The sequence below is a fragment of the Ceratotherium simum genome, chromosome 13 (assembly GCF_057802395.1).
Source record: "Ceratotherium simum simum isolate JZ-2026a chromosome 13, ASM5780239v1, whole genome shotgun sequence".
Taxonomy (NCBI): Eukaryota; Metazoa; Chordata; class Mammalia; order Perissodactyla; family Rhinocerotidae; genus Ceratotherium; species Ceratotherium simum.
This window is the reverse complement of record NC_141912.1, coordinates 51,082,717-51,095,204: the sequence shown is the minus strand read 5'-3', so window position 1 is coordinate 51,095,204 and position 12,488 is coordinate 51,082,717. Positions and strand designations below refer to the sequence as shown.

At 38.8% G+C, this 12,488-nt stretch overlaps 1 protein-coding gene across 2 annotated transcripts in view; it reads left to right on the top strand.

Annotated features, from left to right (window-relative positions):
• The window catches only part of PKHD1 (PKHD1 ciliary IPT domain containing fibrocystin/polyductin), a 431,042-nt gene extending 427,152 nt beyond the window's left edge, over positions 1-3,890 (top strand). For both annotated transcript variants that reach the window (XM_014782549.2, XM_087438704.1), the window contains one exon: positions 678-3,890. In XM_014782549.2, coding sequence (XP_014638035.2) covers positions 678-1,132 — 455 coding nt within the window. In that variant the 3' untranslated portion in view covers positions 1,133-3,890. The remainder of the gene's footprint in view (positions 1-677) is intronic.
• Positions 3,891-12,488: the final 8,598 nt, after the last annotated feature.

Sequence of the window (12,488 nt, the reverse complement as noted above, 5' to 3'; positions counted from 1 at the left end):
ATTGATGATACATCCTTCAATATACAATGTTTTATGAAAATGAGTTATGAAATACTTCTGAAGGAAGTGAAATATTTGGGGAGATGAATAAAAGAAGGCAGAGAGTTTGGAGAGAGAGGATGGAAAAAATATTTCAGGCCTAGGGTGTGTTTTAAGATAATTCTTAGAGGTGGGAAATGAGGTAATTACATATACACACTCATATCTCGACATATGTTTATGTTTTTATAAAATCAAAGATATTCAAATTGTGAATTTGGCATAAAAGCCAAAGTATTAGATAATACTTTTTTTAGAGTTTTTAGAGCTCATGTTTCTTAATACAAGCGTGAGTTAACCCACTTGTAAGGCCTGACTGGTCCAGTTTTCATATTTTAGCTGTCATGCTTGTGATGAAAAATCCTTGTTGACTTATCAACATCATAAAAGTGCTTTTCTGGGAAACAATATTATCAAATTTTTGTTAGATAATTAGTATTAAGTATAAATTGGGCTTGGGATAAAGTGGGTTTTTTTAGAAAAAATATATTTCCAAAGATATTTGGAAACGATAAGCTGATATAACTCAATCTTTAATTATTTGGAAATATCTTTTCAGGAATGCTAAATATGGAAAATGTGTAATCAACTGAATGAGAACTAAATCTGTTTTTTGTCCTACCTCTTTTCTCTCACAGATATGAGGATGAAGGTCATGCTGGGCCAGCTGAACCAGCTGCCCCACCAGTCACTAAACGGAGTGTCCAGAAGGAAGGTTAGCCGCCGTGCCGTTGGAGAGGAGCATGGCAGCCAAGAAGAGGCTGCTGTGCCTGCTCCCACTATTACCAGAGTTACGTCCCATGGACACACCTGTGCTCCAGGCTCTGCTGCTCAACAGGTGTATGTTCAGGAGACCGGGAACTGGAAGGAGGCCCGAGAGCAGTTGCTCAGCTACCAGCTAGCAGGCCAAGATCAGCTGCTGCTCCTCTACCCAGACATCAGACGAGAGAGGCAGCAAGTGCAGGGGCAGAGTCAGTTGGACAAGGAAAGTGGCAGATTGGGGCTTTCCCAAGAGAAGAAAGCCTCCTGTGGTGCCACTGAGGCATTCTCCCTTCATTCAGTACTTCCAGAAACTATTCAGGAACAGCTGTGATCGAGGAGCGGTGAGGGCATTTGGCCTGAAAGTCAGAATGTTCAAAATACTTCTGGAAAATGAGCAGGGGAGATGAGGCCTGACCTGTTTGAAGACGAAGAAGGAAGAATATGGACTCAATTCTCTTTTTTCAATTTTAAAATGGAAGATAGTCATATAAATGCTTGTAGATTGAAACAGTCTCTGATATATCTTTTGTATTTACTATAGATCCTGGTCCTAATGCCAGTCAAATAATAGGTTCCCAAATATTTGTTAAATTTTTGCTTGTTTTTAACTTAAGCCAGTTATCTTCCTGATTTCACCATCTTAATAATGGTGTAATACTGATTTATACCAGTAGGGGTTGTTATTAAGCTTCCTCTGGGATGACCACCCATAGTGCTTTGGGATCCTCTAATGGAAGGGATCATGAAAAAGTCTGGTTGGCTACAGTTATTTCTGCAGTGTTACAGCAAAACATTTCTTTATCCTCTAGGAACATTTGAAGGACAGGAGAAGACCCGCTCCGTGATCTGTCAGAGCTTACCTTCCAACCACAAGGCAACTTCGTGGTTTTTTATAAGCTGATTTTACTTCATGGCTTAAATTCAATCATTGTTGGGAGCCCACAGTAGAACAAACATATCAAGTTTTCACCTCATGAGTATCGACTCATGAAAATTGATATTCTCATGGGCTTTGCAGAGATTTAGTTAAGGACAAAGATACAAAACCAACAAGTTTGGGGAAGGAAATTGTCCATGAACCAAAATTATACTTTTCGATAGTTCTTTCTGTTAGTAACTGGGTCAAATTTACAACTGGAAGGAAACTGTGTTGGGAGACTAGAGATAAACAAGTGGCCAAGTAGATTGATTATGAACTAACTCGTTTGTCAGAGAACTGCTTTTTGGAAAAGATAATGCAAAGAGCTGCCCAGTGAAGGGGAAAGAGACTATTATATCGTGTGCAGCCTCTCTAGGCTGTACTAGGGGTTCAAATGGAGACCAGAGCAGAGAATCAACTGGTGTTGACAAACTGAGTAAGGATGCGAAAGGCAATTTCACCTAATTCATGCATTTGCACAGGGCTCATCTGTGTTCACACTAAAGGATACTTTAAGCAGCCTAACTGTGTCCTTCATTCTGGATCCAGAAGGCCTTGTGCTCCAAGAGAATAAAGTAAAGGTAGCAGAGGTGAGGAGAATTTCCGGAAAGAACTTGCTCTCTGCTTTTCCCTAAATAAAAACGAGGATTTTCCTGAAAGATTAAGAAGCTGTCCTATGTTTTAATTAGAACAGAGGAAGGAAACACACTCTTTCATTACAGAATTTTAAATAATGATGTTCTGGGTTCAGCCCCATAGGAGGTACTGGCAGAAAGTCATCATCTGCAGGGCGTCAATGGGAGAGTATGTCTCACTGTTTACCATGAGTTGGTAGGAACTTTCTCAGCCTCTTTGTCCATTCTTTACGTGTCTTGTGGACATCTCAAACCTTAAAGCTGCCTTGTGAGGTGGTAAGCAGCCTTCTCTGTGACACCATGCGGGATTCTGAGAGAGATACGAGTAGATCTTAAGGTTGATGCTCTCCAAGAGATTCCACTCCAGGCCATCTGTGTTTAAGGAGGGCATTTAAGGGTAATCTGGCCTTTATAAGTTTACTCAGGAGTTACAAGCTGGCTGCCTGCACAGTAAAGCCTCTTTATAGTTGTATTTTGTTTGGGTAGTATCAGTGTTTAAAAGGATAACAAAAAATTTCTTGAATGGCTTCAGCAGAATATACCTTCTCTAGTTCAAACAGTTACTGCTATAATCTGTCCTTTATCTCATTTTTGTATAAGCTTCCTGGTCTGTGAAGTCACTTGTGTTTGCAATCTTTACTTTAGTGCATACATTGGGTCCTCAAAGAGCTATAATCTTTTCGTACAAAAACATTTCGGAAGTTAAGGCTTTTGAGGATTATGAAATGGTAGCAGTCTTAGCTCTGTCTGCTGAGGGTTCGTCTACATATTCTCCCTTTCACTCTGGGTATTTCTTTCACTACTCAAATGCCAGCCCAGATTGCTTTCCTGAGCTCTATGCCATATATTTAGCTGCCCACTGAGAACTTCAACAAGGTTATCTCACAGCCACTACGAGGTTAACACAGCATTAAAATCTGTTCCTCCTCATGCTTTCCCCAGAACAACGCACAACATCCCTGTAGTCAGACCAGAAGTCTAGAACTCAACCATGACTCCATGTTCTATCTCACCCTTCCCAAACAGTCAGCTACCAGATGTTAGTTCTTTATTCTTCTCCCAATCTTCACTATCTTTTTATCCATCCTCCATGTGCCAAAAGACTGATATGTCTAGAAGAAAAGTTTGATCCTATCCCTCTGTTTTGGAACAACCATATTTAACCTATTAATTCTACCCCCAGGAAAGCCTGGGATACCTGAGGCCAGAAGGACTCTTTGGGCCTGAAAAGCAGCCAGACATCCAGAATAACTTGCTGGGCTTTAGCATGTGGCATGGAATTTCAGAGTCTAGCCAGAATCCCCCAACTTGTAGTTAAGCCAGTCCTCTGTTTCTTCATCAAAAAATGGAAGAATTGGGTACATACTGGAAGCCAAGAGAGTAGCTCTTGGTTCATTCATGTCTGGAGGTGAGCCGATTAAATACAGCACTGCTATAGGCCAACCCTGAACTTATTCAGACTAAGAACATGGTAACCCGGTAAATATTTCCCAGCAGTAATAAACCTTACCCTTTATTCAAATAAATAATTGCAAAATGTCTTGCTCCTGTGTTATTTTAAAGAATCTCTTCTTGCCTCCCATTTCTGATTCTCTATATACGGTGGACTCCTTTCCCCTAAGATATAGAACAAACTAAATTCTAGAGAGTTCAAAAATATTTGTAAGTATTTATGGATGTTAAAATTGAGAGAGAAGAATGAAGGAAGCTAAGGTAGTTTCCACCATCTCTTGAGTTTTTAGGATTGTGTTCAGGGAAGGTACCAGACTTTAACAGAACTTCCTGTTTCTCTCAGAGTGACAGACTGAGCCAATCTGACCAGGGTTGTGTCCTGCCACAGACTTGCCCATATTATTGCCCAGTAAGGCTACTGAGTACCAAGAGGTCTCACAAGCTCGCTCAGGGCCCAGGCCTTTCAAGGATTATTTAGTTGAATGAATCCCTTCCGTCCAGCAGTCTAACTCCAAATGTATGAAATTACCATACATTGAAATATATGCAAACTCTATGCAAAAATGAGTATAGGGAAATTGAATGTAAATCACATGCAAATATTATTCAACCAAGCTTCTATAAAATCGTACATGTCAATAACAGTAAGGATTTTAATTAATTCTGTCATTTAAAATTCATGCATTTACTCCATATTTTGTTTCCAGAATTTATAATGTATTCAATGCCAATTCTGAAAGAGCTGTAAGCAGAAGGAATTACTCTGCTGAGTGTAGAATAGTTGATTTCAACCCACACTATAGCGTGGTGACTAATTATAGATATACTTGATAGACAAATCACATTTCCAGAATGTAATTTTTAAAAAGAAATAAAACATTTTTATAAAGTTAAATGAGGCTTAAGTGGTAGAATACAGAGATTTGGATGTTTACAAATATCCTTCTAGCATTTATTATTTTTAGATCTCAAAAATGACTGGGGTTCTCTTTTCTGGGAACAATTCATGAAAAGAGTAGATTCTGCCCATGAATCTTGTCTGTTTTGAGACAGCTTTGTTTAATGAGTTTGTAGGACTTTCTAGAATTTATTGGGATATGAGGAATTGATTGTTTCTATATCATTGCTTATTTTAATCTCAAAATGATGATTCATATATTATTCTCACCATATATTTTATTTCAAAATTAGTAGCTTTAAAAAGGGAAAAGAGAAATAATTTCCTTTTGAAAAATGTGAGAAATGCCCACTTGTGTCTCCACTTCATAGATGAAGAAACTGTCAATTGCCAAATGCTTACAATGGTCCAAGGCAAAGTTGGAAATTTGTTTGTACTATATCTGCTTCTTTCCAAAAATTTTCTCAATTTAATGGTACATCCATCCAATAGAATGACTGATGTAGAAAATTACTCAGAATATATTATTAGGCTAAAAAAAAAGAAAAGCAAATTACAAAACAATGTATATAGTATGCTTTTACCTATACTTTGTGTATAGAAAAATTATGGAGAGATAGCCAATACATTTTTGAAAACAATAGTTACCTTTAGGGAATGGAGTAAAGAATATGGGTAGATTTGCACTTCAAATTTTATATCTTTTTGTATTTCAATATTTGTGTAAAGACAAATTACTACCAAAACAAATTTTAAAAAATATTTTCTCCAAGCTAGCATTGACTAGAGGTTAGCAATCTCTTTAGATCTCATCCAGGGATAGGAAATGCTTATAGGAAATGCTCTTAGTCCTTGAAGGAAGACTAAGATAGATATACAGGAGAAGGAAAAGAGGGTAGAGAGTAGAAGATGAATGGACCAGAAGGAGAGGCCAAGGAGATATAAAAGTACAGAAAGTCTCCAAGTGTGGAGAGGAATGTTCCATGGAGGACAGTGGTTAGAGTGTGACCAAATCTGCTTTCTGACCACAGTATCTGTGGAATGTCATGCAGGTCATGTCACCTAGGGTCCCATCTGTATGAAAGGCCTATAAGGAAAACTTATGTATGGCTATGGACTCAGCAACTCTCAATAAGATTCAAACTTAAAAGAGCTGCCTTTCCATCACTGATATGGAGGAAACACTGGGGAAGGAGATGTTCACCCTAAGTCAAGAGTGGATTCAACACGATACCCATAGCACTGAGAAGTTCTCACGGGATAGCATCCCTCTCCCCCCAGATTAGTGCCACATGTGTACTTCTTCCAGCCTAGCTCCATAAAAACTTATCCTAAACCCATACCAAGTAGTATTATAACCCTGAACACAAAGCGCTGATTATTGGTAGCAGCTCTCGCAGCACACTTATTAGGCAGGTGCCGGAGGCTCAGACTTTTGTGATAGATCCTTAAGTCAACAGGCTGTGAGCTTTAATTTGCAAATAATGGGTGTGGCCTGAGAAATAAGGTGTTCCAAAATTTTCTTAAATTTTGGGATACATAAAAAATCCCAAATTGCATGCTTATCTGCTATTTAGACAACTCTAGTAGTGCTGTAAATTTGGGCTATAAGTCTAGTTATACCAAATTTTCTCATTAGAATTTTTTTCCACATATCTTTATTCTATTCCCAAGGATGTCACTGCCCCAATTATCACCTCTCTTTCCAACATCATCGATCTCTTCCCATTTACTGGATTATTCCCATGACTATCCAACATAGTTAAGTAGCTCTCATTTAAAACCAGAACAAAATAATAGCCATTCTGACAGGCATGAAGTAATGTTTCATTGTCATTTTGATTTGCATTTCCCCAATAATTAGTATTGGAGAGGATGTGGAGAAAAGGGAACTCTCACACACTGCTGGTGGGAATGTAATCTGGTGCAGCCACTATGGAAAACAGTGTGAAGATTCCTCAAAAAATTAAGAATAGAAATACCATATGATCCAGCTATTCCACTGCTGGGTATTTATTCAAAGAACATGAAAACACTAATTCAAAAAGATATATGCATCCTTATGTTCATTACAGCATTATTCACAATAGTCAAGACTTGGAAATAATCTAAGTGCCCATCAATGGAAGAATGGAGAAAGAAGATGTGGTATATATATACAATGAAATACTACTCAGCCACAAAAAAAAAAAAACAACAACGAAATCTTGCCATTTGCAACAACATGGGTGGACCTTGAGGGCATTATACTGAGTGAAATAAGGCAGACAGAGAAAGTCAAATACCATATGATTTCACTCATATGTGGAAGACAAAAAAAGCAATAACAAACAAACACATAGACACAGACAATAGGTTGGTGGTTACCAGAGGGGAAGGAGGTGGGGGGAGAATGAAAGGGGTCAAAGAGCACGTGTGTACGGTGAAGGATGGCAATTAGATTTTGGGTGGTGAACATGATGCAGTCTACACAGAAATCGAAATATAATGATGTACACCTGAAATTTATATAATGTCATAAACCAATGTTACCACGATATAAAAATTAAAAAATAAACAAACAAAGATAAAACAAAAACGGGGCTGGCCCCACGGCATAGCAGTTAAATGTGCACGCTCCGCTGCTGGAAGCCCGGGTTCGGATCCCGGGAGCACACCGACGTACCACTTGTCAGGCCATATTGTGGCAGAGTCCCACATAAAAAAAAAAAAAGTGGAGGAAGATGGGCACAGGTGTTAGCTCAGGGCCAGTCTTCCTCAGCAAAAAGAGGAGGATTGGCATGGATGTTAGCTCAGGGCTGATCTTCCTCACAAAAAATGAATGAATAAATAAATAAAACAAAAGGAAAATATTCTTTGATTCTATAGGTCCCGTTAGCTCTCTTTCCAAATTTTCTCCTACCATTCCAGCAAATTGTTTGAAAGACTTTGTTCACAATTTCATTACTTCCTCCCTTTTCATGAACTCTACCAGGCCCCCCAATATGCTTTCTGGCCCCTCCACAGAACAGAGACTGCTCTTGTGGCCATCGCCAGTGACTTCCGTATTGCCAATTCTAAAGAACGAATCTTTATCTTACATGACACCTCAAGAGCATCTAACCCAGACTTTCCCTTCTTTCTTAAACCACTCTTCTCTCTTGGCTTTGGTGATGCCATTTCTCCTCAAGTCTCTCTTTTGTCACTGGACACACCTTCTCGGTAAGCATAGAGTGAAGGCTCAAACCTTGGTTTCTAATCTAAAATCATATGAGACCCTAAGAAGAAAATCCAGTTGAGCCTTCCCAGCCTTTTAACCTACAGAACTGAGAGCTAATATATGGGTAAGTGGGATGTATCTTTTCTGCGCCCCTTTGTCATAGAAAATGATTTTCATACATTAAAAACAACTTGGCTGAATATAAAATATTTGAATCACAACCTTTACTTTGCAAAACTCTGGAAGCATCATTCCAGTATTTTCTGACTTCAACGTTTTGGAGGAGATGTCAGAAACCAGTCTGGCTTTTGTTCCTGTCTAGGAACGAATGGAAGACCATGAGGTCTTTTTTGCACATTATTTTAAATGCTTTGAAAATGATCTCTATAGATACATGTTTTTATATGTTAGGTAATAGTCACTGCAAAGAGAGGATAATAATATTTGTAATAAAGGAAGAAAGGCTTCATAAGGAAAGAAAACATAAGTGAGACTTAGGAGAACAGATAGGATTAAAATAAATTAAATAAAGAGGACATCTCAAGCAGGGGGAAATATATAAATTTGACTAGAATAGTTACTCATCCCCAGATCATGGTGTCTTCAGTGAAATGAGTTAATACTGTTGAATACAGGAAATAAAAGGCTAAATTAATAATTAATACCCATTTTAAACATGTGAAATTATATTTAAAAAATGGTAGAAGTGATTTTAACTTGGATTGGGCCAGATGGAATGATGCCCACCATATATGAAGAGATTAGGTATTAGGAAAAAAATTCTAGTTGCTTGGAAAAAATTGTCAGTAAATATTACAATTATTTCAGCATCACTCTGTTGTGATGTTTAAGGCAGGGTTAAATGCTACTTCCCTAGTCTAATTCATATAATGGAAGATCACAGAGTAAACGTCCTCTAAATTCTCTTATTTCTTCATATGCCCAAAAAACGCTTGAATCAAAGATATATGGTACCCCTAGGCCAATACTGCCTTTAGACTCGGTTAAGAAGAATTTCCCTAGGCTCTGTGCTCTAGAGGGCTCCGCTGTGACCTCCTCCCACCCCTAGATCCACTCCTCCACATAGGCAGGGAGTTGATGAAGCCAAGAGGATGTGCCTACACACACACCATGTTCACCCCTTCTAGACCATTGATTGAGTGCTCAAGACTGAATTTTCTGCAAAACAGCCCTAAGCCCTCTGCCAGGGCTTGCAGAGGCTGTTTCTCTGGAGTCCTCCTTTGCTTGACAAATCAAGTCAAGTGAAAAAAGAACCACTTTGAGTTAGATAGTGCTGAGAAACATGCCAAACTGGTGTTGATACCATTTTTGTGATCAATAGAATGTAACTGTAAGTTCTATGTCTCATTTTGTTCTTATGAAGGACACAGATTAATACATTCATGAATATGTAACTCAAATGTCTTCTGGCTCAGTAGGCCCTCACCTGCTTAATAAGACCTTAGTGCCCGTGCCAAATAACCCTTATTCTTTCTGAGATTTAACAAAAAAAGCCCCGAACGGGATTCTATCTGGGATTCATAGCAACTCTATATGCCCTCCTGATTCTCAGATGCCACCCTAAAGAGGATCCCATCAAATGCCCTGCTTCCTAGCCTTCTGGATCTCTGGGCTTCTCAGTCACCAGCTAACCTTGGCAACATGGCATTCTGTCTCCCCTGGGCTGGCACCCATGGATCACACATAGGACAACACGGTAGGCAGAGTTTTAAGATGACCTCCACTATCTCAGCCACCTGGTGTCAAATCCATGATTAAGTGGCAAGAGAGATACTGCAGTAGTGATTAGGCTTACTAATCAGTTGGCCTTAAGATAGGGAAATTATTTGGGTAGACCTAACCTAATCACAAGAACCCTTTAAAAGAAGATAATTTTCTCTGGCTGGGGGCAGAAGAGGATGTCAGAGATGTTCCAAACATGGGAGGGATTCTATGAGCCACTGCTGCTTGAAAAATGGAGCAGGCCACCTGGCAAGGGATCCAAGTAGCCTCTAGGAGCTAAGAGTGCCCCCCAGATAACAGTCAGTATAGAAGCAGGGACTGCAGTCCTATAACCACAAGGAAATGAATTCTGCCAACAATCTGAATGAACTTGAAAGCTGATTCTTTCCTAGAGCCTGCAGATAAAAGCCCAGACTGACTAATACCTTGATTTTGGCCGGGTGAAACTCTCAGAAGAAAATTCAGTTGAGCCTTCCCAGTCTTTTAACCTACAGAATTAAGAGCTAATAAGTGGGTGTTTTTTTGGTTTGTCTTTAACCATTTTATTGATGTGTAATTGACATGTAAAAAGCTGTACACATTTAATATCTACAACTCCATGAGTTTGGGGATAAGTATACACCTGTGAAACCATCACCGCCATTGAGGCCATGCACATATCTCTCACCTCTCAAAGTTTCCTTCTACCTCATTATTATTATTAATATTATTATTACTATTATTGTTTGTGATAAGAACACTTAACATAAAATCTCCCCTCTTAGAAAAGCTTAAGTATACAAGACTATACTGTTAGCTATAGGCACTGTGCTGTATAGCAGATCTTCAGAACGTATCTGGCATAACTGAAACTTTGTACCCTTAGACCATCACCTCCCCATTTCCCTCTCCTCCCAGCCTCTGGGAATCACCATTCAACTCTCTGTGTCTATGAGTATGGCTATTTTAGATTCCACACATAAGTGAGATCATACATTATTTGCCTTTCTACGTCTGGCTTATTTCACTTAGATAATGTTCTCCAGGTCCATCCATGTTGTCGCAAATGGTAGCATTTCCTTCTTTTTTATGACTGAATAATATTAAATCATAGATATTGTTTGAAGCTACTAAATTTGTGGTAATTTGTTACAGAGCAGTAGAAAACTAATACAAACACTGTGGTTTCACTGAAAAAAATGGGAGCTCAGTCCTCTCCTCTTGTCTTTGCTTCCATCTCTTGGATGTCTCCTGGTCACTTTTTCAGCTGATGTGAATCACTTCCAATCCCCCAGAAGCTTGAACTCCTCATTCAATAGATAGATTCCCCTGCCACAGCGCAACTGCCCACTGTGGGCAGCTGGATCATGTCAGGCGTCTTCCCCAGGTTTCTCCTGGCACACTCGCTCCTTCTGGTGTAGAGGTGGCCAGCTCTCAGGTCCTCCAGCCAAGGTGGATTTGTTCTCATCACTGGAACCACAAGATGAAAACAAACCAGATTATTCTTTTTCCCTCTCTCCCTCTGTCTTCTCATTTCCCAGTCTGTTTCTCCAACTAGATTCTGACAAAAGTTATTTGTGGCATTCCCATCAGTTCCATGAGTGACAGGAGACTGGTGTCAAGTGAGAAAATGAAATGTAAATTTTATTAAACACCCCCTCTCATCTCTGCGTATCAATCCAGATTCCAGCCGAACACTGCAAATCAAATCCTGTCTATGCCAGGCCTCGGGGCATACGGAAAATCATTTCTCCTTAATACTATTCCCTTCTAGTAAAATATTTTTCTGTTTGGTAAATGAAAATATTAAATGCAAACCATGTTTTAATCCCAGTGAAAAGTATATCTTCAAAATGAACATTTGAAGGAGGGAGCAGAGAAGAAAAGAGGGAAGATTCGGGGCAAAGGGGAAGGAGAAGGGGATTGGGAAAACGGAATTGTATTTAGCTGTGTCATGCATGGTCCTGTCTGGTGGCTGTGCAGGGATGCATATCCACAGAATAAATGATGACATTCTTTGAAAGCTTGGACCATCAGGACATTTATCTATATGCTGTCCTGTCTCAGAGATAATAAAGATCTTAAATCTGATACACTGCCTTGAAATAGCGTTAGAAATATAGATGCTTCATTCTAGGTGTGAATATGTGGACAATTACTGGCTTGTCTGGGGTTTTGACAGGTGGTGTCTGACTGTGTGTAGAGAAAATCTTGATTTGGGGCCTTAAAAGTGTGACTAACTTAAAAATGAAAACAGCACGTTTTGATTGCACATTGAAATAAAAATAAAACAAATTAAAATTTGAGCCAATGATGAACATTGAAAATACCACTATCACTTAAATGTACACTCTATTTATCCATATTCCACTTAATACATTTAAATGAAAACTGTAAATACTGCTTTATGTTAAAAAAAATAAGGTAATTTATTTAATCTACTTTTTAAAATTTGCTCATCTTTAGTGGGTAAAACCATTTCTGAAATGACATTTCATCAGGAATATATTTGTATTTGGACCACTCGTCCTGATTCACCTGAGACTGGGGAGTTGTCCCCTGATATGGGACTGTCAGTGTCAAAACCAGGAAACCCCAGAAATCCCTGGGCAAACCAGGATGAATTGGTTACCCTAATACATTACCAGTATAAATAATATAAAATAGTAATTCCTTATACTCTAATAAATTATTAGTGTTATAGACTTTATTTTTGGGCAATAGTCTTGAGCTAAATGAACTTACAGCTGTATCTGCAAGTGATCAAGATTTGGTCAAACTTGGCAGATAGAGTTCAGGCTTCCAAAATACTTGTGGGCACAAGTCAAGCATTGCTATTGATATCTGAGAAAATGACATTCT